Source organism: Coenobita brevimanus, chromosome 25 (assembly GCF_032717465.1).
Source record: "Coenobita brevimanus isolate Jiangsu-jjx chromosome 25, ASM3271746v2, whole genome shotgun sequence".
In the NCBI taxonomy this organism is placed as follows: Eukaryota; Metazoa; Arthropoda; class Malacostraca; order Decapoda; family Coenobitidae; genus Coenobita; species Coenobita brevimanus.
The window spans coordinates 13,671,118-13,693,838 of NC_136978.1; the positions used below are offsets into that span (position 1 = coordinate 13,671,118).

At 43.2% G+C, this 22,721-nt stretch overlaps 1 protein-coding gene across 1 annotated transcript in view; it reads right to left on the reverse strand.

Annotated features, from left to right (window-relative positions):
- Positions 1-22,721, reverse strand: part of LOC145393722 (uncharacterized) — an 848,279-nt gene that overhangs the window by 518,168 nt on the left and 307,390 nt on the right. The window contains exons 36-39 of the mRNA XM_080267765.1: positions 20,945-21,082; positions 19,729-20,143; positions 19,521-19,648; positions 9,717-9,911 (exon numbers count right to left, since the gene is read on the reverse strand). Coding sequence (XP_080123891.1) covers positions 9,717-9,911; positions 19,521-19,648; positions 19,729-20,143; positions 20,945-21,082 — 876 coding nt within the window. The remainder of the gene's footprint in view (positions 1-9,716; positions 9,912-19,520; positions 19,649-19,728; positions 20,144-20,944; positions 21,083-22,721) is intronic.

Below are 22,721 nucleotides of genomic sequence, written 5' to 3' on the forward strand. Positions count from 1 at the left end.
GGTAAAAGCAGGTGGATGGTTCCCACCAACCTAGTGATATTACCATTAGAGTGAGATTGAAGTGTAACATCCAGCTTGGTAACTGGCCACACCACCATTTAACTCTTAGGAATAGGCATCAGCCACAAATCCACATAATCAGAGTCCAACAGGAAATTTTCATTTTTAAATTTACAGGTTTCATAAAAATTTGTAACTCTTTCTTTCTGGTAGTTCTAGATCTTGGGGGAAAGAAAAAAAATCATCATCGTCATCATCACCATCCTCATTATATGCTCCATATACTGTATTCCCTATCTGGTGAGGTGATGAAATGGGAGGGCAGAAGACCAACATACGCCCCTGGTAGCAGTTTACATGCTCTCACTCTGAAAGACACAGACTCTTTCATAAACGGCATGGTCATCATTCTGGCAGGAGTACTCTACCATCAGACCACCTTTTACCTACCACCATAACCATCATCCCAATATTATTTTCCATCCAAGAGATGGGGAGAGGAAGGATCCAGAAGAAAGAGAATGCCCATAACCACAGTTATAGAGGAGCATGCCTAATGAAATGGGCAATATAATCATTTACTCATCATCTAAGCCTTCACAATACTTCACTTTTCATGTTTCACTTGCTCATACACACTTTTTTACCTACTATGTCCTAATCCTGTCCTCCCCCTGTGGTGGGGGTGGGAATCTGGCCTCACTATGGGATGGTACTACTACTCTGTGGCCAGGTTGTGTTAGGAAGAATTCTGCCATCATATTCCATGCGTGTCGTAAAAGGCAACTAAAAGGGGTGGGGTGAGGGGACTTGCAACCCCCTCTTCTGTTATTTAGTTCCTACAATGAGACAAGGCATAGAAAGGAGTAGGGGATTGAGTTATCCCCGTACCCTGAAGACTGGGTCTGTGAATGTGTGTGGATATAGTGCAACTGAGGCTAAAAGGGAGGAGACTGGGAGAGTGTTTGTGAGAAGAAAGTCAGATGTGTTAGCTTTGAGTGAAACAAAGCTGAAAGGGAAAGATGAGTCTAAGTTTGGAAGTGTGAATGGAAGGATGTCAGGTGTTGGTAAAGGTTGGGTGAGAGAAGGTGTGGCCTTGGCAGTAAGCCCAGAAGTGCAGCAGTGTGTAACTGGATGGAAGGAGGTGTCATCAAGACTGATGTGGGTGAAAGCAAAATCTGGATGTCAGTTGTGGGTATTTGTGTGTGCATATGGGCCTGGTAGTGAAAGGGATGCAGAAGAAAGAGTCTTTCTGGAATGATGTTGATGAGTGTCTGCAGAGTTTTTGTGCAAATGTGAATGTGGAAATGATGGGAGATCTGAATGCTGGAGTGGGAAATGAAGCAGTTGAAGGTGTAGTAGTAGTAGTAGTAGTTGTTCCCTCGGCAGTCTGACCGAACAGCCCCAAGTCCTAAAGGAAGGCCACGGCCGAGACCAGGCTTTCCCACAGAGCTCTCAAGGACTGTATGTTGTGTTGTTGGTGCAGGTGATTGTGTGCAATGCAGTCTTCCCTAATGTGCTTAATAGTATGAGGTGCTGTGTTGCATCCTGGACAGGAATCAGCGACAGTCATCCAGCCTCTTCTGATAACGCAAGAGGGCTGGATGATGTCCACATCTCAGCCTGGCCAGGTGGACCCCATCCTCACGAGGGAGATAGGATTCAGAAGGGTGGATATCAGGAGGCTGTGCATGCAGCTGAGTGTTGTCTTTAACCCGCTAACTGCGCACGGCGGTTTTTTGGGGGTGCCCATGGTGGCAGACATAGGGGTTAAAATGAAATTTCTCAAAGACCGAATTTTGTCTTAGGAATTGAAAGAACACATGCCAAAGTATATAGTAACGAAATATTAGCTCAATATTTCCCTTGGTAAAGCCATGGATGAACATCGAAGTGTCTGATTCCCTATTGGAATGTATGGTTTTTGTTTTCTTTTTCGGTTTTGGTTTTGAAGGCTCAAACATGCTTGCATGGGTCGGCCTTGGTCACCATGGCACTATATTTGAAATTCACCTGCACAGCCAGGGCTGTATTGAGCAGTCACACTCGGAACAGCCCAAGCTGTATAGAGCAGTTAACGGGATAAGTGACTGAATGGAACAGCGAGTGACTTGAGTATGGACATGCTTCTGGAAGCTGGTCTAAGGTGTAGTTGGTATGCATGGTGTGCCTGGAAGAAATGAAAATGGGGATCAAATGATAGGAGTGTATGTTGAGGAGAGATGGTGACTGGAAATACCTTGTTTGAGAAGAAAGATATTTATAAGTATACATTGGTGAGACAGGAGGGTGGAAGGGTTGTCGACAGAGCATTGATAGACTATGTGGCTGTGTCAAGGAATGTAAGAGGATGATTGTTGGATGTGAGAGTTTTGGGAGGGGAGGGTGGAGGCATGTCTGACCATTACCTGGTGGAGGGAAAGTTGAGAGTGGGTAAGACATGGATGAGAGCTTGGAGAGTTAGCTGTGACAGGGAGGTTTTGAAAGTGAGTGAGTTGGATAAATGGGAGAAAATGATAGAGTATCAGGAGAAATTGAAAGATGAGTGGAAGGTAGTGAAAGATCAGGAAAATGGCAGTGTGGATGGGGATTGGCAGTTGTTTAACCCCTAAAACGCGGCTGTGTACAGTCGTTCCCCCCCGAGTGGCGGGGTTGTAGCGCGGTCTGAGTACCTGTAGGAAAATATTCGCCAAAAATCAGAGATTAACCCTAGAACATTATACTTGGTATGACAGATAGTACTTACATTCAGCTTTCTCCAGAGACAGGTGTTGAGCCTTCGTGGACTACCCAAGGACTTGTGGAGACTTGCAAAGTTGGGTAACCAAATCTTCACTTTCACACCTCCAGCAACCCGGTTTCCCCTCTACCACAGCCTCATTCTGTCACAGTAAACTTTATACTACAACGTAAAGGTAGTTAGGAATCCGTATTTGTACAATAAGCACTGAAAATAAGGCTAAAATCCACGGAGCATACGGCCGACATGCACTGTGGCGGCGGTCTTCTCGTCACTCAACAAACATTTCCATTTTCACAGCTAAAAACAGGTATACTACATTATTTTCAATCATATTACTTCCCAAAAGATCACCACGGCGCGCTTTTTATTCTGCCTTACGTCCGCCACTTTATTCTCGTTCCTGTCGGCCGCTTGCACTGACTGGGAAGAGCTAGAACTCGCCATAATCTCACTTTGAAAGCCTGCAGTAAACTGACGCTAAACAGAGGCAAACCGTGAGAAAAAAAGCTAGTGTTACAACTGGGGAAACAAGCGTTTCCTAGTAGCATAAACTGCTTGTGAGAGGAGAGCGCAGATTTACAGTTCTGAGTGCTCAGAGCGCTGCCATGTATCACAGCCAGGCTGACCGGGCCGTGGTGGGGGGGGGACGGGGGGAAAACGCGATATTTGGCAACAACTGAGGTCAGTAGTACAAAGGTAAAGTATGCTAATTGTAGCTAGAGGGTGGTGGTACTGATAGACAATACCAGCTGGAGCCTGCTTGCCCGTGGTTATTCAAAATTTACTCAAATCGCAAACGTGACGATCCGCCGTCCTGTCCTTTGGGCCGACCGTTGCAAATGCGACGATCCGCGTTTAAGGGGTTAAGAGTGCGTGGTGTGAGACGAGTGGGTGGTGGTGTAAGGAAGGGAAGTGTCAGGTGGTGCGAGGAAGTAAGTACGGCTGTGGCTGAGAAAAGACATGCATATGAAATGTGGCTGCAGAGGAAGGATCAGGTGTCATATAAGAGGTATAAGGAAAAGACGAATAAGGTGAGAAGGGCTGTGCGTGATGCCAAAGTGGCAGCAGATGAGAGGTGGGGTAGGTGGCTGACTGAGAATTTTCAACAGAATAAGAAAATGTGTTGGAAGGAGGTGAAAAGGGTGCAAAAGGCAGAGTCTGGGAAGGAAGAGCGAGTAAAAGCAGAGGATGGAAGGATGTTAACTGGGGTGGATGCAGTATGGAAGAGATGGGTGGAGTATTTTGAATGACTGTTAAATGTAGAGGAGAAAAGGGAGGCTGAGACTGTGGCAGATGGAAGGATGTAAGGAATAAATGTGTTGGGAGAGTTAAATGATTCTTTGATCATGATGGAGGAAGTGCAGGAGACAGTAAAGGAGATGAAAGCAGGGAAAGCTGCAGGTATGGATGGGTATGCTGTGGAATGCCTGAAAGTGGTGGAGTGACTATTGTTGAGTGGCTACTAAGACTGCTGAATGTGTGTCTTGTGAGAGATATGGTGCCGATTGACTGGGCATGTGCTTGTGTGGTTCCACTGTATAAACGTAAGGGTGATAAGTATAAATGTATTAGCTTTAGGGGTATAAGTCTGTTGAGTGCTGTCAGTATGGTGTATGGAAGAGTGTTAATTAAGTGACTTAGAGAGGGTACAGACAAAGTGACTGGTGATGAGCAGTATGGCTTTAGGAGATGGAGGAAATGCATGGAGCAGGTGTTTGCTATGAGACAGGTGTGTGAAAAGTATTTAGCGAAAGGTAAGGATGTGTTTTAGATGTTCATGGATTTAGAGAAAGCTTATGATAAAAATGACAGGGAGGCTTTGTGGACTGCTTTGATGTTGTATGGACTTGATGGTAGTTTGTTAAAAGGAGTGAAAAGACTTTATGTAAATAGCAGAGACTGTGCACGAGCAGGATATACTCTGAGTGATTGGTTTCCTGTGAGAGTGGTGCTGCGGCAGGGATGTGTGATGTCGCCTTGGTTGTTTAATAATTATATGGATGGTGTTGTAAGGGAGGTGAATGTGAGAGTGTTAGATGGAGGTCTGGGTCTGGTGAATGTTGACGGCAGAGAGTGGAATCTGTATCAGCTGCCGTTTGCGATGATACAGCACTGGTGACTGATTCGGAGGAGAGATTGAGATAGTTGGTAGAGGAGTTTGGAAGGATGTGTAAAAGGAGGAAACTGAGAGCACATGAGAGTAAGAGTAAAGTAATGAAGTGTACGAGGTTGGCAGATGGTAGGAGAATAAATATATTGTAGTTTTGAATCGTGAGGTGCTTGAGGAGGCAGAGTGTTTTAAGTATTTAGGGTCACATGTTGCTGTGGATGGAAGAAGAGATGTAGAAATGAAGTTCTGAATGAATGAAGTAGGAAAGGTGCTGGGAGGAATGGAAAAAAAGTGTTTAGATGTCGTTCGCATAGAATGGATGTAAAAAGAAGGCTGTATGAGTGTGTAGTGGTACTGACTGCATTATATGGGGCTGAAACATGGAATATGGGTGCAGCAGAGAAGAAAAGTTTGAATATAATGGAGATGAGGTATCTGAAGAGTACATGCGGAGTGACGCGTACAGATCGAGTAAGAAATGATGAAGTGCAAAGGAGAACTGGCATTATGCGAGACATGGCTGATCGAGTTGAGCAGAGAGTGTTGCGATGGTTTGGGCATATGGAGAGAATAGCAATTGGTGAAACTGATAACTGGATTGGATGTGAGAGGTGTAAGGCTGAGAGGAAGACCACGAATAGGATGGATGGACAGCTGAAGAGTGCGTTAGATGAGAGAGGGATGTCTGCTGAGCAGGGAAGAATGGCTGTGCATGACAGGAGTGATTGGAGAGAAATTGTGAATGAATACATGGTGACACAGCCCAGAGGGGATATTCTCCCGCATTAGGTCTGATCAGCTGATCAGGTCAGATGCGGGTAAGGGAATGGGTCCAATATGATGTGGCAGGGGTAAACCAGCTCTGCTGTTGGGCCCTGTTGCAGATGTCGCTGATTGCACTACGCAGTTGACCGTCGCGCAGTGTGGTGTGGTGAGGATATGTCCCTTCTCCCCTTGGGGCTAAGATATGAATAAAAGTGTGTGTGTGGATGAGTAAATTGAGTGAGAGAGTGGAGGCACAATTGGGTAAATATGAACTGGTGCAGATGGGGGACGTAGAAGGTATGTGCATGATATTCACAGAGGAAATATGTGTGTGTGGAGTAAAGAGAAGATAAAAAGGGTTGCAAGGAACAGCAAGGTGGAATGAAGAGGTGAGACAGGCTGTGGTACAAAAGAAGAAAGCATATATTGAATGGATGAGAAATAGGGGCCTGGAAGAAGTTGAGAGATGGAAGGGAGAGTTATATGTAGAAAGAAGGAGAGAGGTGAAAAGATTAAGTAAGAGAGATTAAGAAGAAGAGGGTGGATGAGGAATTTGGAAGGAATTTGAGTGTAAAGTGGAGGGAATGTAAGAAAATGTTCTGCAAAAAGGTAAAGAGAGTCAGACAGGGTGACAATGAAGTTAGTAGGGGAGTAAAAGATAAAAGTGGCAGATTACTAGTGGAGAAGGGAGAAAAAGTGAGCAGATGGAGAGAACACTTTAATGAATTGCTGAACATAGAAAATTAAAGTAATGTGAGTATAAGTGGCTGGGGAATGGCTGGGAGAAGGAGGGAAGTGAGAAGACAGGAAAAATCAGTAGGATGAAAGTTGTGGAAACAAAGAAGAAAGTCAAAATGGGGAAAGCCCCAGGAACTGCTGGAGTGTGTGGTGAAATGCTGAAGCAATGGATGTGGATGATGTGAAGATTGGCCCGGGAGGAACGTAAAGTCCTGGATGATTGGACGTCAGGCATAATTATTCCCTTGTACAAAAAGGAAGGGGAAAAAGAAGTGTGTGGTAATCATAGGGGCATTTGTCTTCTTAGTGTAAGAGGAAAAGTATACGGTTGGATACTTATTGACAGAGTTAGGGAAATAACAGAGGAATTAGTTGGAGAAGAACAGGGAGGCTTTAGGAAGGGAAAAGGTTGTGTAAATCAGATATTCATTCTTAGATCTTTAGTGGAAAAGTGTCTAGAATAGGGAAGGAAGTTGTATGCGGCCTTCATGGATTTGGAGAAAGCATATAACAGGGTGGATAGACAAAGATTGTGGAAAATAATAAGAATATATGGAGTAGATGGGAAGTTGCTGAATGCTGTGAAGAGTATGTATGAGGGTGCTAAGGCTGTAGTGTGTGTGGATTGTGAACTGAGTAAGTTTTCCTACTTGAAGGATGGGTTTAAACAGGGATGTGTTATGTCTCCATGGTTGTTTAATCTGTATATGGATGGGGTAATAAAAGTGGTATAAGGTAGGGCAGTGGATAATGGAGTGGCCCTAATGAGAGAGGGCAGTGTTTGGAAACTCCCAGTACTGTTGTTTGCAGATGATAATGTGTTGTAAGGTGAAGATGAAGGGAAGCTGCAAGGCTTGGTGGATGAGTTTGGGAGTGTGTGTAAGAAACGGAATTTAAAAGTGAATGTAGGGAAGAGTAAAGTTATGGTCTTTGAGAAAGGTGAAGTCAGTGTGTGTACAGTGAGGTTGGATGATGAGGAAATGGAAAATGTGAGTATGTTTAAGTACTTGGGCAGTGTGATGAGTAAGGATGGAAGTTTGGAGGGTGAAGTGCTTGAAAGGGTGCAACAAGGAAGAAAGGTTGCTAGCTCCCTGAGGGCAGTGATAAGAAACAGGGAAGTCAGCATGGAAATGGAAAAGTAAAATTACATGACAGTATTATGATACCAACTCTGGTGTATGGAAGTGAAGCTTGGATGTTGTTGGAAGGACACAAGTCAAGAGTGACAGCAGTGGAAAGAGTTATTTGAGAAGAGCCTGTGGAGTCACATGGAGAAACAGACTGACAAATGAGGATGTGAAGAAGCACTGTGGTGTGGATGTGGATGTGATAGAAGGTGGCAGGAGAAACACACTGAGGTGGTTTGGCTATGTGGAGAGGATGCAGAGTGAGAGACTGATGAGGAGAGTGTATGTGAGTGAGGTGGAGGGGGAGAGAGGGAGGGGAAGGCAAAGAATGAGGTGGAGAGATGGAGTGGGGAGGTATATGAGCGTGGGGGTGTGTGAATTGGGAGCAGGGCAGTGAAATGGTGGGGGACAGGGTGACATGGAGGCATTTTGTTTGTGGCCACCCCATATAAGGGATTAAGGTGTCTGGCAATAGATAGATAGATAGTGTAGTCCTGTCTCAGCTACCTCCCTTTCTTTGGGGGAAGCAGCCTAGGTATATAGACAGATAAATAGATGTTCTAATCCATCCACCTTCTTAACTTACCAAGCATCCTCCCACCTTCAAACTCACTCACTACCTGTAGTACCTTTTTTACTGCCCTATCAGTACCTGAATGATCAACTTGAGCCTGGAGTCCACTGGGTTATGCATTTAAGATGAACTTGGGGCTACTACTACTACTACTATTACTACTACTACAACTACTACTACTACAGTTAATACTACTACTACTACTACTGCTGCTGCTGCTGCTGCTGTTGCTTCCTCCTTCTAAATACAGGTATACCTCGATATATGATACCCCTAGATACAATACCCCAGATTAGCGATGGGGGTAGAAATACCACCATACCCCGCCTAACCATGGCCAAACCCCGGTTTAACGATGGGTTTAATTTTTTTTTACCGATTTTGATGATATTTTAGACTTAAGTTTTGTGTTTAGGTTGACCTATAAGCTGTTTTTAGACTTATATTAATGTGTTTTAGTCATAGATGAGGTGAACATTGTTTCTGAGGTACAGTTTACTACGTCTGATTTTTTCCAGACTTATATTTGATGATTTTCAGATTTTATTTTTGGGTTTAGGTGAGTTATAAACTGCTTTTAGGCTTAGTTTAGCTTGTTTAAAAGCTATTTGGGGGTTTAGGTGAGCTAGAAACTTGTTTTTGGACTCATTTGGATAGGTTTAGGACTTGGCTGGGGAGGAACTAAAGGCTCAAAAATGCATCCCTATACATTATAAATCTACCCTGATATACAATACCCTGCCTAGCAATGGGTTTGTACTTAACCAATAGCACTGTTAAACCGGGACATACCTGTATCAGGGATTTGGCTGTAAGTCCAAAAAGTTGACGAGCTTAATGATGTTATTTATGGATAGAGGCCAAGATGTTCTTGGTCAATATCTGTTACTGAACCAGGTCCTATTGCTTTGGAGCTCCTTTAATTTTTTATTGCTGTTGACTTAATTTTTTAGCTTTATGTTAATTATTATTTGTGGGTTACATGTTTATAATCTACTGAATTAGTAATGCTCCTTATTGCTGGGACTGATTGCATCATTTAACAGTATGGTTTCATGGCTTACTGAGAGGAATAGGAGATGGAGCTCTAGATGTGTGGATGCTTGTTATTGTCTCTCAAAATCTGCAACTACCTGTATGTGTTCTATGATCTTGGATGTCCACTATTTTTTTCCAGCCATTTTATTTTTGAGCTTGGATCACTTCATTGAAAGAGCTGCTCAAAATATTTGAAGTTTTCTTTATCTGTTAGGGTCAGCTGTGTCTTTCTTGTCTTAGTCTATTTCTTTCTTTGACAGGAGTTACATCTGTGGTGAGAAGTTAGGGATACAGTTTTTAATAATGCCACTAAGATGGGACTTCAAGGTCGTGGTAATAGTTATGTTGACACTGGTGATTGCTACATCTGTGGCAGCCTAATCTGAATGCTCTTAGTGTTTCTTCTCTATCCTGTTTGAAACTTACCTAGTTTGATTTTTTACAGAATGTGGAAGCTTTCCTGACACTGGGTGAGACTACTGTACTCTAATCATGTGAGGTGCAATACTAGAGCAATGGGATGACAGGTTATGAACCGTTTTCCAGGTGGTACTGCCAGTAAATATGCATTGCACATAAACTAAACAAATGCTAATCATACCACATGAAGTGCTAACTCACATGATGCTCCAACTCTGTCCACCCTCTGCCTCTGTCACTCCCACCTCTTGTCGCGCATCCACCAGGAATCCTCCTGGTTCAAAGCTCTTCTTGGTCAGTGTGGAGACAGTGGTATAGCGACGTTTTGAAGGCATGAGGGCAGATGACTGACCAACCCATTCACCCTCCCCTGTCTGTTCCATGGTATCTGTGTAGCTTAGGTACCATCTACGTCCCAGATTCAGCTAAAAAAAAAAAAAAAGAGAGAGAGAGAGAGAGAGAGAGAGAGAGAGAGAGAGAGAGACAGACAGACAGAGACAGAGACAGAGACAGACAGATTATAGTACTGGAAATGTAAGATGGTTAAGGTTATATTCAACACCACATTTCTCCTCCAAACTTTTTCTCACTTTCAACTCCTAGTTCATCATTCGACACTTCTGAAAAAGCTCATATCTTTATTAAACCACACAGTGGAAATGAGTAATTTATCTAAAAACAGCCAGAAGTTTATTAGTCAAGTGGTGTAACATCTTTGTACCTAAAAAATATTTGATGAATTTTCCCTACAGCTTCTCGAACACACCTTCATGAAATCCTTCAGCAGCCTATATATTACAATCTTTTGTTTTGTACTGGGACCTTTATGCACCAGCCACCTTTTTCCTCTCCACTTTCTTTATGTAATTACATTTCTCTTCTAAAACTACACAAAGGTACCAGCCATCTTTTTTCCACCAAGAGCAACTTTCTTCCACACTTTCTTTATATAAGTTACATTTCTCACTTAAAACTGCACAAAGGTTCTCAGAACCATTCCACCAGTACCAGACTTTCAATTCACTTGCACATCACACTACTGAGTCACCTTCTTTCTCAACAACTATTACTTTACTCAACCATGGTGCTCACAGATTCACAGATCTGCATCAGACTGCAAAGACCTTGTTCAACATTATCAAGCAGCACAGCATCATGTGCACACAGCAGAGATGACATATTACACCTTTCACCACTCATCACCAGCCTCACTCCCCTGTCCAAAACTTGAATGCTGACTTGTCTCACTACTCCATTCACACACAAATATACTGAACAGCCATGGGGACATCACACACCCTAGTATCCCTCTGACACTGATATTGAATCACTCACTCAGGTATAACTATACAGTACTTTTACACATGCTTCCCTACCATCATGAAAACACCTTACAACATTCAGTCATCCATACCACACAAAAATATAGCCTTATATATTTTTCCCTTATTTAAACTGTTCTGTGCTTTTTTCAGACTGATTTTTTTTTTTTTTTTTTTTTTTTTTTTTTTAATGTGAGGAAGAAGGAACCAAAGGCAATCCAACCGCAAAACTGTTCCTTCAAAGAGAAAAAGAAAATACAAGAGAGAGCCAAATTCAAGATCCATTCATTTCGAGATGCCTGGACACACTGCGTTTGAAAGACTGGAGATTATAGGAAGCAGGAAATACAGACAGAGGGAGACAGTTCCAGAGTTGACCTGTTGCATAAATGAAGGACTGGGAGTAACGGTTAACTCTTGCATTAGAGAGTTGGACAGAAAAAGGGTGAGAGTTTGCTGCTAGACGGGTGCAACGCGCCCGTTGTAGAAGTGGAGGAATGCATGCAGACAGTTCAGAGGAACAGTGACCACTGAAGTAGCAATAGAAAAGAGATAAAGATGCAACATTGCGGCGAAGAGACAGAGGTTGAAGGGAGTCAGTAAGAGGGGGATAGTTAATGAGACGAAAAGCCTTTGACTCCACCCTATTGAGAAGAGCTGTATGTGGGGAGCCTCCCCACACATGAGAGTTGTACTCCACACAGGGGCGGATAAAACCCCTGTATAGAGTCAACAATTGTGCAGGGGCAAAGAAGGAACGGAGTCGGCTTAGCACACCTAATCGCTTGGAAGCAGATTTTACAAGAGATGTAATATGATCTTTCCAAGACATGTCCCGAGCAAATGAAACCCCAAGCATGTTCAACAATGATGCAGGATTAAGTTGAGTATTATTAAACATTAATGGGTATACCTGTGGAAGATTTTGTTGGGTTGATAGGTGCAAAAACTGAGTCTTTGATGCATTAAAAACAACCAGATTATTTTTACCCCAGTCAGAGATACGAGCCAAGTCAGACATTAGGTGTGCCACAGATATCTCAGGTTTATAGCATGCTTCTTATTGGTCTGACTGCAAATGTCTACTCTGCACATCCTTTACCAGTCCTAAACCACCCAGTACATCACTGATGAGCTATTCTGATATCTCTTTTACCTTTTGTTACATGTATTATTATTTCATATACATTTCTGGTGCTGGAGAGGTATGCCTTCACATGGCAGTACTGATATAGCTGCCTGATAATACAAACATCCATCAACTCCTTCCCTATCCCTTGAGAGATAAATAGTGCACTACTGCTGAAAGCCTGCAAATCCACTGGGTTGAAGTCTACATGAGCCTGGGTTAAGAGCTACACTAACCAGATTTCTCAAAGTAATATTTGGACTCACTCTGGTCACCCTAAAATTTGTATAAAGGCATAATCATAGCCCTCTTCAACTCCTGTGGTGTAATGGGGTGCTTTCAAAGCTAGTATTCCGCCAGATGGCTCCACTGTTGCAGTAAACACATTCCCCGCACTGTTTAAAAAGCATATTTTTCTTTGTTAAATATCTATACTGTTGTGTGAAAATGTGGATCATGGTAATGTCATATGCCGAAATATAAATAATACAAATAGAACACGTACATATAACGTATCGTGAAGTGTTTATATTTATCATAAACGGAAATTAAAATATCACTGATGGCATGTGATGGCAACCCGTCCTTCCAGTGACCCAATATTATTTAATTTCTGCTACATTTAGTGCAAATTTGGTTCTTAATGCATTGTCTGTTCAGACTGTAAAGTACGCCTAGTGGGTATCTAGACTCATCCAGTTTCTATGTGGGCAGAAATTTAATGTTGAGTAAATACTGGCATTCAACATTTTGCTCGCTTCCTTCACGCATGCGCACCACAAGACAGTCCCGTGTTTAAGTTTTTTCACGAGGGATGTCAAGTTTCCAGGAAAAATTTTATTTTGATGGCGTGTAATGTCACGGATTCACTCAGAGTAGAAACAAGCTAAATTCATAACATTCGTCATTGGTTCATAAGTGACTATGTACAAGGCAGTGTGTTTCACTGAGCGATATCTTTGTGTGATTGTCATTCCCACATCTTGCCTCTCTAGCTGTTAACTAAGCTACGCCGATTTCTCATGTCCCTGTACCCGACGTTGGTTGCATTACTGTCGTAAATGGACACACCCACAAACACATATAGTTCAGTAATGTGAGTTCCTGACTGTTGAGCTGAGAGAGAGAGAGAGAGAGAGAGAGAGAGAGAGACCTTCCCCTGCAGCTTCCTTGCACCATGAGTGAGTCATATTCATATGTATCATTGTAGCTTTTTGTAAATAAAGTGTTACAGTGAAGTTTTATCTTTTTCTGTTGAGAACTAGTGGTTATTTTAATTTTTACATTTCACCAAGTGCCTACCAAATAAATACCTTAAGGTCATCTTATCATCAATATCTCACACACATTGCCCCCACTTGGCAAGTCCCTAATGGTATGGTCATGTGAGAACTGTCTCCAGGCCACCTGTCCACACACTGAGTCAGTAGCTTGTGCACATACCAGTCCTCTTGACCTGGATGCAATCTCAACTGGGGGTAGACATTTAAGAGGATGCAGTAGTATTTACTCGTCATGTGTTCTCACGCTTGCATATATATATATATATATATATATATATATATATATATATATATATATATATATATATATATCTATATATATATATATATATACATTATATATATATACATTATATATATATATTATATATATATATATATATATATATATATATATATATATATATAAAAGCGTGAATACTGAACTTGACTCCGTGTGAATCTTGTCGATCACTTGGAGGCGATGTCTTGGCTTGTATACCTTCCACAGTCGTCTGTCCTCGGTGAGACCGGGCAAAGAATGACGCGTAAACGATCTTGGTTTTGGGACGGTTCCTCAGACCGGATGATTTATGATGGTGAATGCCAGTATTTACTCAACATTAAATTTCTGCCCACATAGAGACTGGATGAGTCAAGATACCCACTAGGCGTACTTTACACTCTGAACAAACTATGTATTAAGAATCTAACTTGCACTAAATGTAGCAGAAATTAAATAATATAGGACCACTGAAATGGCGGATTGCCATCACATGCCATCAGTGATATTTTAATTTCAGTTTATGATAAATATAAACAATTCAAGATACGTTATATATACGTGTTCTATTTGTATTATTTATATTACGGCATATGACATTACCATGATTCACAATTTTACACAACAGTGTAAATATTTAACAAATAAAATTATGCTTTTTAAACAGCGCGGGAATGTGTTTACTGCTACAGTGGAGCCATCTGACGGAATACTAGGCTTTTCAGAAGCACCCCATTCCACTCGCTTAGACCATCTGGTATACTGTATTTCCCATCCATCCATCTATTCATCTATCATCCAATTCTACATTGCCCCATGAAGAGTGTAGGAGCCCAGGGCCAGGCAGTTGGTCTCAACATTTAAGATGACAGTGACCAGCCTCACTCATCCCTGAGTGGCATTACATGAGCAATCAACCCCAACCATCCCTTGGATATAAACCTTCACCGGCTCAATCCGACTGAAGCGCAATAATTACCCACTAAACCACCAGGTGCCAAAATTTGGCTATATGGTTACCACCCAGCATAGTAAATGGTTTTCTGGTGCACAGGAAATCATTTGGCTTGTCACTCAGTGTAGTCACCCACAGGCAGAAGGAAAAACAAAGAATGAAGAAAAGAAAGACAGAAGAGGGAGTGTAAAGTCACCCGTAGGCAGAAGGACAAGGAAAGAATGAAGGTAAGAAAGACAGAAGAGGATGGAAGGAAAGAAGGATGGAAGAGAGGAAAGGGCAGACACCCGAGGGCAGCACTACATTGGGTGAGTGGATGGTAAGCGCCCCCACATATACTTAATTCCACTTTCTTCAATGTATTTTATCGTCTCTACTGCCTTTCTTTCTTTCAGCCTCCGGTATTGATGAGGAGCCCACACACAATGGTGCTGTGTACCCTGGGTGCAGTAGCTGTGGTGTCCACCTGGGAGCCAAACCTTCTCATATTTCCCAACACCTTACCAAGGGAAGGGTCCTGGTAAGGTTCTATCTACCAAAACAGGGCACTGGATTCCTGTATGTATGAGTACTGCTTGTAGAAAGGCCCCAGAGAAGCAACTGCTTACCTGTGGTCAATGGGTCTGCTTGGACAGACAGATCGGGATTAAGCTGCAAAACAACGACGACTTCAACTTCTTCACTTCTGCCGACGAAGCATTCTCAAATACTGTATTATTCTTTTTGGAAATATGGTGCCTCGGCAGTACAAATGATAAATGCAACTGTAAAGATAATAAAATTCTCTCAAGATACATTGCTAAGAGTTCTCTCTCTCTTCTCTTCCATCAATTAGTTCAAATTCCACATGCATACTCTTAACGTGTAACATATTTCATGCTGTGTCCAATGGAGAGCAATGTAATCACCCTGGTCAGGACTGATGGACTGGCCGAAATTACCAGTACTAGGCTCCAGGCCTGTGCAGTCCTGCAATGGCTTTCACCCCATTCCACAGATGTCAACTGATGCCATGGTGTAGGAATAAAATAAGAACTCTTGAATATGTAATGGAAATGACAACAAATCCCATACCTTCATGCCATGAGTTATCAACCTTTCCTATTCTCCTCTACCACAGGGCTCCCTGTCATACTGAGTACAGACAGCAAACTGAAGTTGCAGCTTGTTCACCTCACTTCTTCCTGACTGCTTTGGTTGTTCTCTCCCTCTTGCCTTTAATCCCTGCCTACCACAAAGTATTCAGCTGACCTATACATGTATCCTCAACCACTAAATCTACATCCTACTCAGAAGTTCCATGTTCAATGCTCTGTCTTCCCGATCATCATATCTATTTCACAGCAGGTACAGTATTTGGTGGGCACTTCTCCTAAATGAAACTGCAGTGGTTCTATGGGCAGAGTGCTCATCTTGCAATGAATGTGCCCTAATTCAAAGGCTCAAACCCATTCTAAGGCAAACATTCAAAGTGGGTGCTTGTAGGATGTCTTTTCATGGGTTTGCATATTTTCACACCCAATCAGTTCTACTACACATCATCATCATCATCATCATCATCATTATCATCATCCTGAGTCAGTCCAATGCAAGACAAAGACCTCTTCCATCTTCTACTCTGAACTGTTGACTGTTAGCCTGTTCCATTCAATCCCAGTAGATCTCCTAATTTCATCTTGCCATCTTGTCTTCCGTCTGCCTCTCCCTCTCACTCCATCATTCCGCTGTCATTTAGTTAACCTCACTGTCCATCCATTATCTGTTCTACAGAGGACATGACCTATCCACACCCATTTTTTATTAATTTATTTATTTATTTTTTTTACTGTTGTGATTATATCCGCTACATTCATCTGTTCCCTTATCTAGGGAGATCTCTTCTTATCCCTCCATGCAGTTTCCAATATAATTCTTTCCATTCTTCTTCAAGCACTTCTGAGTTTATGTTCCATGGATTTTGTTAGGCTTCATGCTTCTGATCCATAAGGCAGAACAGAAAGGACACACTGATTATATAATGTTTTCTTTTGGTATAATGGTTAACTGTTAATCTTTCATGTACTGTAGGTAATTTATTTGCCAAAAGCCCTCCATTCCACTCCTATTCTTTGCCTGATTTTACTGCCATGGACTAGGTCTGCCTGACCTGCCTGCCCTAGGTAGCCTATTTGTATTCAACACATTCTAGTTTTTCATCTGTTTTACTGGACAGGAACAAACATGTCTGTCAAACATAACTTTCACCTTCTTCATATTCATTTTCAATCCAATCTTCAGACTCTCCCTGTTCATGTCACCTATCATTTCTTGTAGTCCTTCCCCTGCTTCACTGAAGAGTACTATGTCATTTGCAAATCTAAGATTGTTCAATTGCTCACCATTAATGTTAATTCCCTTGTCACCCATACCTAAATTTCTGAAAATGTCCTCTAGGCACACAGTGAATAATTAGGTTGAGAATGTGTCTCCTTGTCAAACACCTTTCTTTACTGACATTTCTGGCTAAATTAATGGAGTTTTATGGTGGCTGTCTTTCTCTGTAAATATCTTCTAGTACTTTAACATAGTTTCTCCTACACCTTGTCCTCTCACCACTGCAGTTGTTTCAACTGAATCAAGTGCTTTCTCATAATCGATAAATGCCATCCACAAAGGTTTCTTATATTCTGAAGTTTTCTCAAACACTTGTTTAATAATCTGAATAAGGTCTGTTGTCATGAAACCAATTTGAAATCCTGCCTGTTCTCTTGGCTGGTTTGCACCTAAGGTAGGACTAATTAATTTTGTTATGACATTTATCAAAAATCTGTACACAACAGGTAGAATTCTAATTGGATGGTATTTCTGTAGGTCTCTCATGTCACCTTTTTTGTGAAGCAGAGTAACAGATGCATTTTTCCAAGATCTCGGTACAGCTCTGATTTCTAAACATTTTGTAAATAGCTTTGCTAGTTCATTTAATGCAAAGTCACCTGCATCCTTAATAAGATCAACAGTGATACCATCATCACCTGCTGCTTTACCCCTCTTCAATCCTCTCTAACTGTTCTTTATGTCATCTAATATAATGTTGGGGGTGGCTGTGTCCACTATTTTTCAATCCTTAAATGACTCTTTGACCATGGTGCTGCTGCTCTTGTTCTGCTATATTGACCACTTCATTTCGTGAGTGAAACCATTTGGTTTCTTCCTACACCAAGCCTCTACTTGGCTGCCTTTAGGATTCCTCCATTCCTTAAAGTTTCTTCAATTTTGTTTATGTTAAACTTTCATATATCTTCTTTTTTCTTCTTTGCTTATACTGTAGTCTTCAGTAGTTCAGCTGTTTCAATGTGATCTCTTCTTGTTCTAACAATCATATTCCTCCTCCTCTTTAGAAGTTTCTTTGTACTCTCTGAAAGCCTGATGCTGTTGTCTTGTGGTTTCCTGCCTCTGGTTCTAGAACTGATTCATTTACTATTCTTATAAAGATTTTATGCATTTGTTGTGTCGGTAATTACATCATCCATCAACTGGAAGTACTGTATTTATTTTCAATTAACAAGCTACATTCTGCTGTTTTCTCCCTCACTGCAACAAGGTTTAGCAGTTTCCTTCAGATCAGCTTCTCTCTTTCTCCTCCAAGATCTAGTGCTACAGCAGACCCTTGCTATATCGAACTTCAATACCTTAATTGATAGGAAGCCTGGTTCGATAAACCTGAAAGTTCAATAAATCCAAGGGTCACTCCCCCGGAAGGGAATTCAAACACATGATCAATAATAAATGATCTCACTATCATAAATCAAGTAATGTAAATGAAAACTATATTCATTTTACACTAACATGGCCCATTAACCCATAAAAGATGCGAGTCTGCAAATGCTGTCCAAGGGTACTAGGGCCAAAAAGACGGGTGTCCACATATGCGGTCACGCCCACCCCACCCCCCCAAACCCAGCCAACCCACCCCACCCCCCAACTGCCACCCCCACACCCCCACCCACCCCCACCCTCACCCCCCACCCCGACCCCCTGCTCTTCCCCCACCACCCCACCCCCAAACCCCCACTGCCCCCAACTCCCCCCACCATCTTCCCCAATACCTTTCACAGCCCCCTACCACCCCTAACCCCCATCCTCCCACCACCCCTCCCCTCCCTACCTCCACCCTCATCCCCCACACCCCCCACAATCCCCAATCCACCAACCGCTTCCCCACCCCCCCACTCCCCTCACCATCCCCACACCACCCACAACCCCCTATCCCCCACCCCCTACCACCCTCCCCCAACTTCCACCCCCTACCACCCTCCCCCAACTCCCACAACCCCCCACCCCCTACCACCCTCCCCCAACTCCCACAACCCCCCACCCCCTACCACCTTCCCCCAACTCCCACAACCCCCCACCCCCCAAACCCCCCAAACAACCCCACCCCTCAAACCCCCACTGCCACCCCACCCATACCCCCCCTATACCACTACCACCTATAACCCCCACCCCCACCCTAACCCCCTACCCCCACTGCCCACCTCCCCCAAGCACCCAGTCCCCATCCCAGCACCACCCCACAACCCCTACACCCCTCCACACATCCCCCCCACAAATCCCCCACCATATTGCACCCGTCGATTATGCCCGTCCTGAGCATATGTCAAAACATTACGATGTCCGTCTTATAAGGGTTAATTCACCCTTTTGCAGCTTATTTTGCATCTTTGTCATAGCGCTTCTATATGACTAGTACAGTTATACTAAAACCTGTTACTATAACTCAGCAATCTTTGTGGGGAGAGGGAAATTTCAGGCCAAGTTGGAGTAACATGGGTAGGAAACACATGTACATTATATGCGTACAGATGGCTGTTCACTGCATACACTGTCACTCATCTTGTGGGCTGTACACCAGAGTGAATTCTTACCTATCATCACTCGGCAAAGATGTCTTCCGGTGGCTCTGATGTAACATCTAGTATAGAGAGTCCTGAGGTGCTGCGGGTTGGGGTCCTGGAGGTTGTAGTGCTGGATCCTGAGGCAATGTGAGGCTGGCTAAGGAGGCTGATGCCACAGACACAGTGGAGGTTTCTGACTCTGTGTGGATCCTCTTGGCAGCAGGAGAGGACACAGCCTTGAAAAACTGGGAGATCTTGGCCTGGATCTTCCTTGGCTGTTGCTGCTGCATTAACTCCAGCCTGATGAGCTGCATGATCACGCAATGTTACACAAGAGGTTCTCTAACTCTGTCTATGATGATCAGGATTGTGCCTGCAGCATCAATACCTGCAGCCAAAGATGATTCAGGTCCTCCTCCTCCTCCTCTTCTTCTTCTTCTTCATCCTTTGTTGGTGTCCTGCCTTCCCATTGATCTGTCACGAACTCTTCCTCCATCTGGTAATAGTAGCCAGGCAAACCTGCATCCTCATCCAGCCACTCTTGCAGTTTCTCCTCAGAAAGGTTCCCCTGCCCTGCAGCTGCCAACAATTCTGCCATCCACAGTGGCTCAAACCCCTCAAAATCATGTTGTGGTGCTCGAGTCTTCGGGGATTTGAGAAGTCTGCACCACCCATTAACCAGCGTGGCAAATGGCACTTTCTTCCAAGCTTCTGCCTGGTTGAAGATGGTGTCTTTAGTGGTGCAGTCATTGAAATTCTGCAGTATCTTCTTGCCTCTGGTGTCCCTCATAGTCCTCCAAGTCCTCAGTTACAACAACACATTGTTGAAGATACAGGATTCTGTAGTGCCTCTGGCACTCTCCAAGACCAACTAGTCCATGGGTTGGAGCATGGTAGTGGTGTTGGGTGGCAGGAACAAGGCCCTGATTCATCCATCTTTGCTGCACAGTTTGGTGGTGGAAGGAAGGGCTGGGTGTTGTCATGCAGGAGCACTGCCTTCATCAAGACTGATGCCATACTTTTTTCAGTGCTGCCTAACATAAGGGCGATAGCTGTGGAGAAACCATTCATTAGCCCCCTCGAACTCTTTCAATGCAACCTGCATCCAACCGCTTCCGAGTTCTGCATGACCCCCACAGGCTGGCCCTAATCTTACACGCCTCCTACCCCTCACTCAGTGATGTGCGAGACATTGGAAAATGTTTCCATTCAACTTTCTCCTCTGCTCTTATTTATAATTGTATTGTTATGAAATTGCTATAAGTTATAAATGAATAAATGATCTTCCTAATGAATGAAACAAAGAAAAACCATATTTTATCGTTCAGTCATTTATTCAACACTGATTTCTTACACATGCAGTGGGCTTTTACAGTACCCGTGATCACACTGCACGAATCGTATAATACACGAGTGACCAAAATCATAGCCATAAAACTTTGAATGCGGAGTTTAGCCCACAACACGCAAAGCAGAGGCAAGGAGTGGCCCAAAAGCGCTATTTTCCCAGACTAAGCGATTCCCCCCCCCCCCTCACACGTTGCACCCATCGTGATGTCAGTTGTGACATCACGCAGTGACACTGACAGCAGCATAAGCTGTACCTGGTTTCGAGGACGTAACATTGGCGGACATACGAGAGGCGCACACTACTACCGAGGAACAGCCTCTCCAGGAAGCGCTGCATCAGGTAGACGAGGCTGACGCTGAGCCCGAGGCCAGGCAGAGTCAAGTAGAGGAGCCTAGTGTGATGGAGGGTGGCACAGAACTGTCTATGTCAAGGATAAGCAAGATCCTTGCAGCAGTGGATAAGCTCAAAGAAGAACTGAAGGAACAGGAAATTTGCCAGCAAAGAATGGAGGAGGTTCTCGTTAATATCGACAAAGCCTTCTGCTCCTTCACAGACAGGCACAGGCAAGGAATTAACAGGAGGAATCAGATGCTCATAACAAGTTACACAGGGCAGCCTCCAGAAAGTGAAAGTGAGAAACCAGCTACATCATCTGATCCAGTTCCTGTAAAGGAAGAAGAGGATGCAATGTCGGTTGTGTCAATATTGGACTTCGAGGGGTTTTTGGCTGAAGCGACTAAGTTAGAGGCTCGTGGGGATGGTGCTCAAAAGGAGTCTAGTTATGAGAAGGAAAGTGTTGGTGCGGTGGGTGGTACAGCAGCCGGTGCGGTGGGCGGTACAGCAGCCGGTGCGATGGGGGCACTATAAGTGTGCTGCTGAGCCTCGGAAGCCTTGCTATTTAATTCCATCAGGCATGTTGTCTACTGATTTTGAGGTGACTGACCATATTTTTGTTATTTTAGCTATATCTGCAGTACTGTATGTGTCTTAAAAATTTTCCTTTTATTATGTCTCTATGGTTAAAAAAAATATCAAGGTTTGAGGAGGTCCAGCCCCTATGTTATTTTTCCCAAAAGATTCTGAATTCATCCATCCATCATCCAATCCTACATTGCCCCATGAGGAGCGTAGGAGCCCAGGGCTAGGCAGTTGGTCCCGACATTTAAGATGAGAGTGACCAGCCTCACTCCTCCCTGAGTGGCATTACATGAGCAATCAACCTCAACCACCCCTTGGATATAAACCTTCACCGGCTCAATCCGATTGGAGCGCAATAATTACTCACTAAACCACCAGGCGCCAAAATTTGGTTATATGGTTACCACCCAGTGTAGTAAATGGTTTCCTGGTGCACAGGAAACCATTTGGCTTGTCACTCAGTGTAGAGTCACCCACAGGCTGAAGGACGTGGAAAGAATGAAGGAAAGAAAGAACAGTACACAAAATCACAGTGCGCGAGGTCGTGGACCGCCCATCCTCTTGTGTGTTGTGCGAGCCCACTGCATATAAACATTTTGTCAATGCTCACTGAGAGAAAGTTGTAGAGCATTTATTTGCAATGATTTTCTTAAAAATATAACACTTCTACCTCTATTAGGATGATTTTTTCTGGTGTATGTAACAGAAATATCTTACAGTCTTTGACCACACATGGCCGCTCTGGTAGCGGACGGCTCAAAATTGTAAAATGTTTCCAATCATCTCATTCCCCTGCCTTATTTGTAACGGTACTGTTATCAAATTACTACGTGTTATAAATGAATAAATGATATTCCTAATGAAATGAAAAAAGAAATTACCACATTTTTTCATTCACTCGTTTATTCAACGCTGATTTTTTTAGAGATATACAGTAATCACTCTAATATCCGGACGCCCAATAACCGAACATCCCCACTACCCGGACCTTATCGTCCTGGGATCCAAAAAAAAATAAAAAAAAAAATAAAAAAATAAAAAAAAAAAATAAATAAATCTATTTTTTGCCGTCCGTAATTTGAACTTGCCGCGCGCGCCGCGGGAGAGCACTG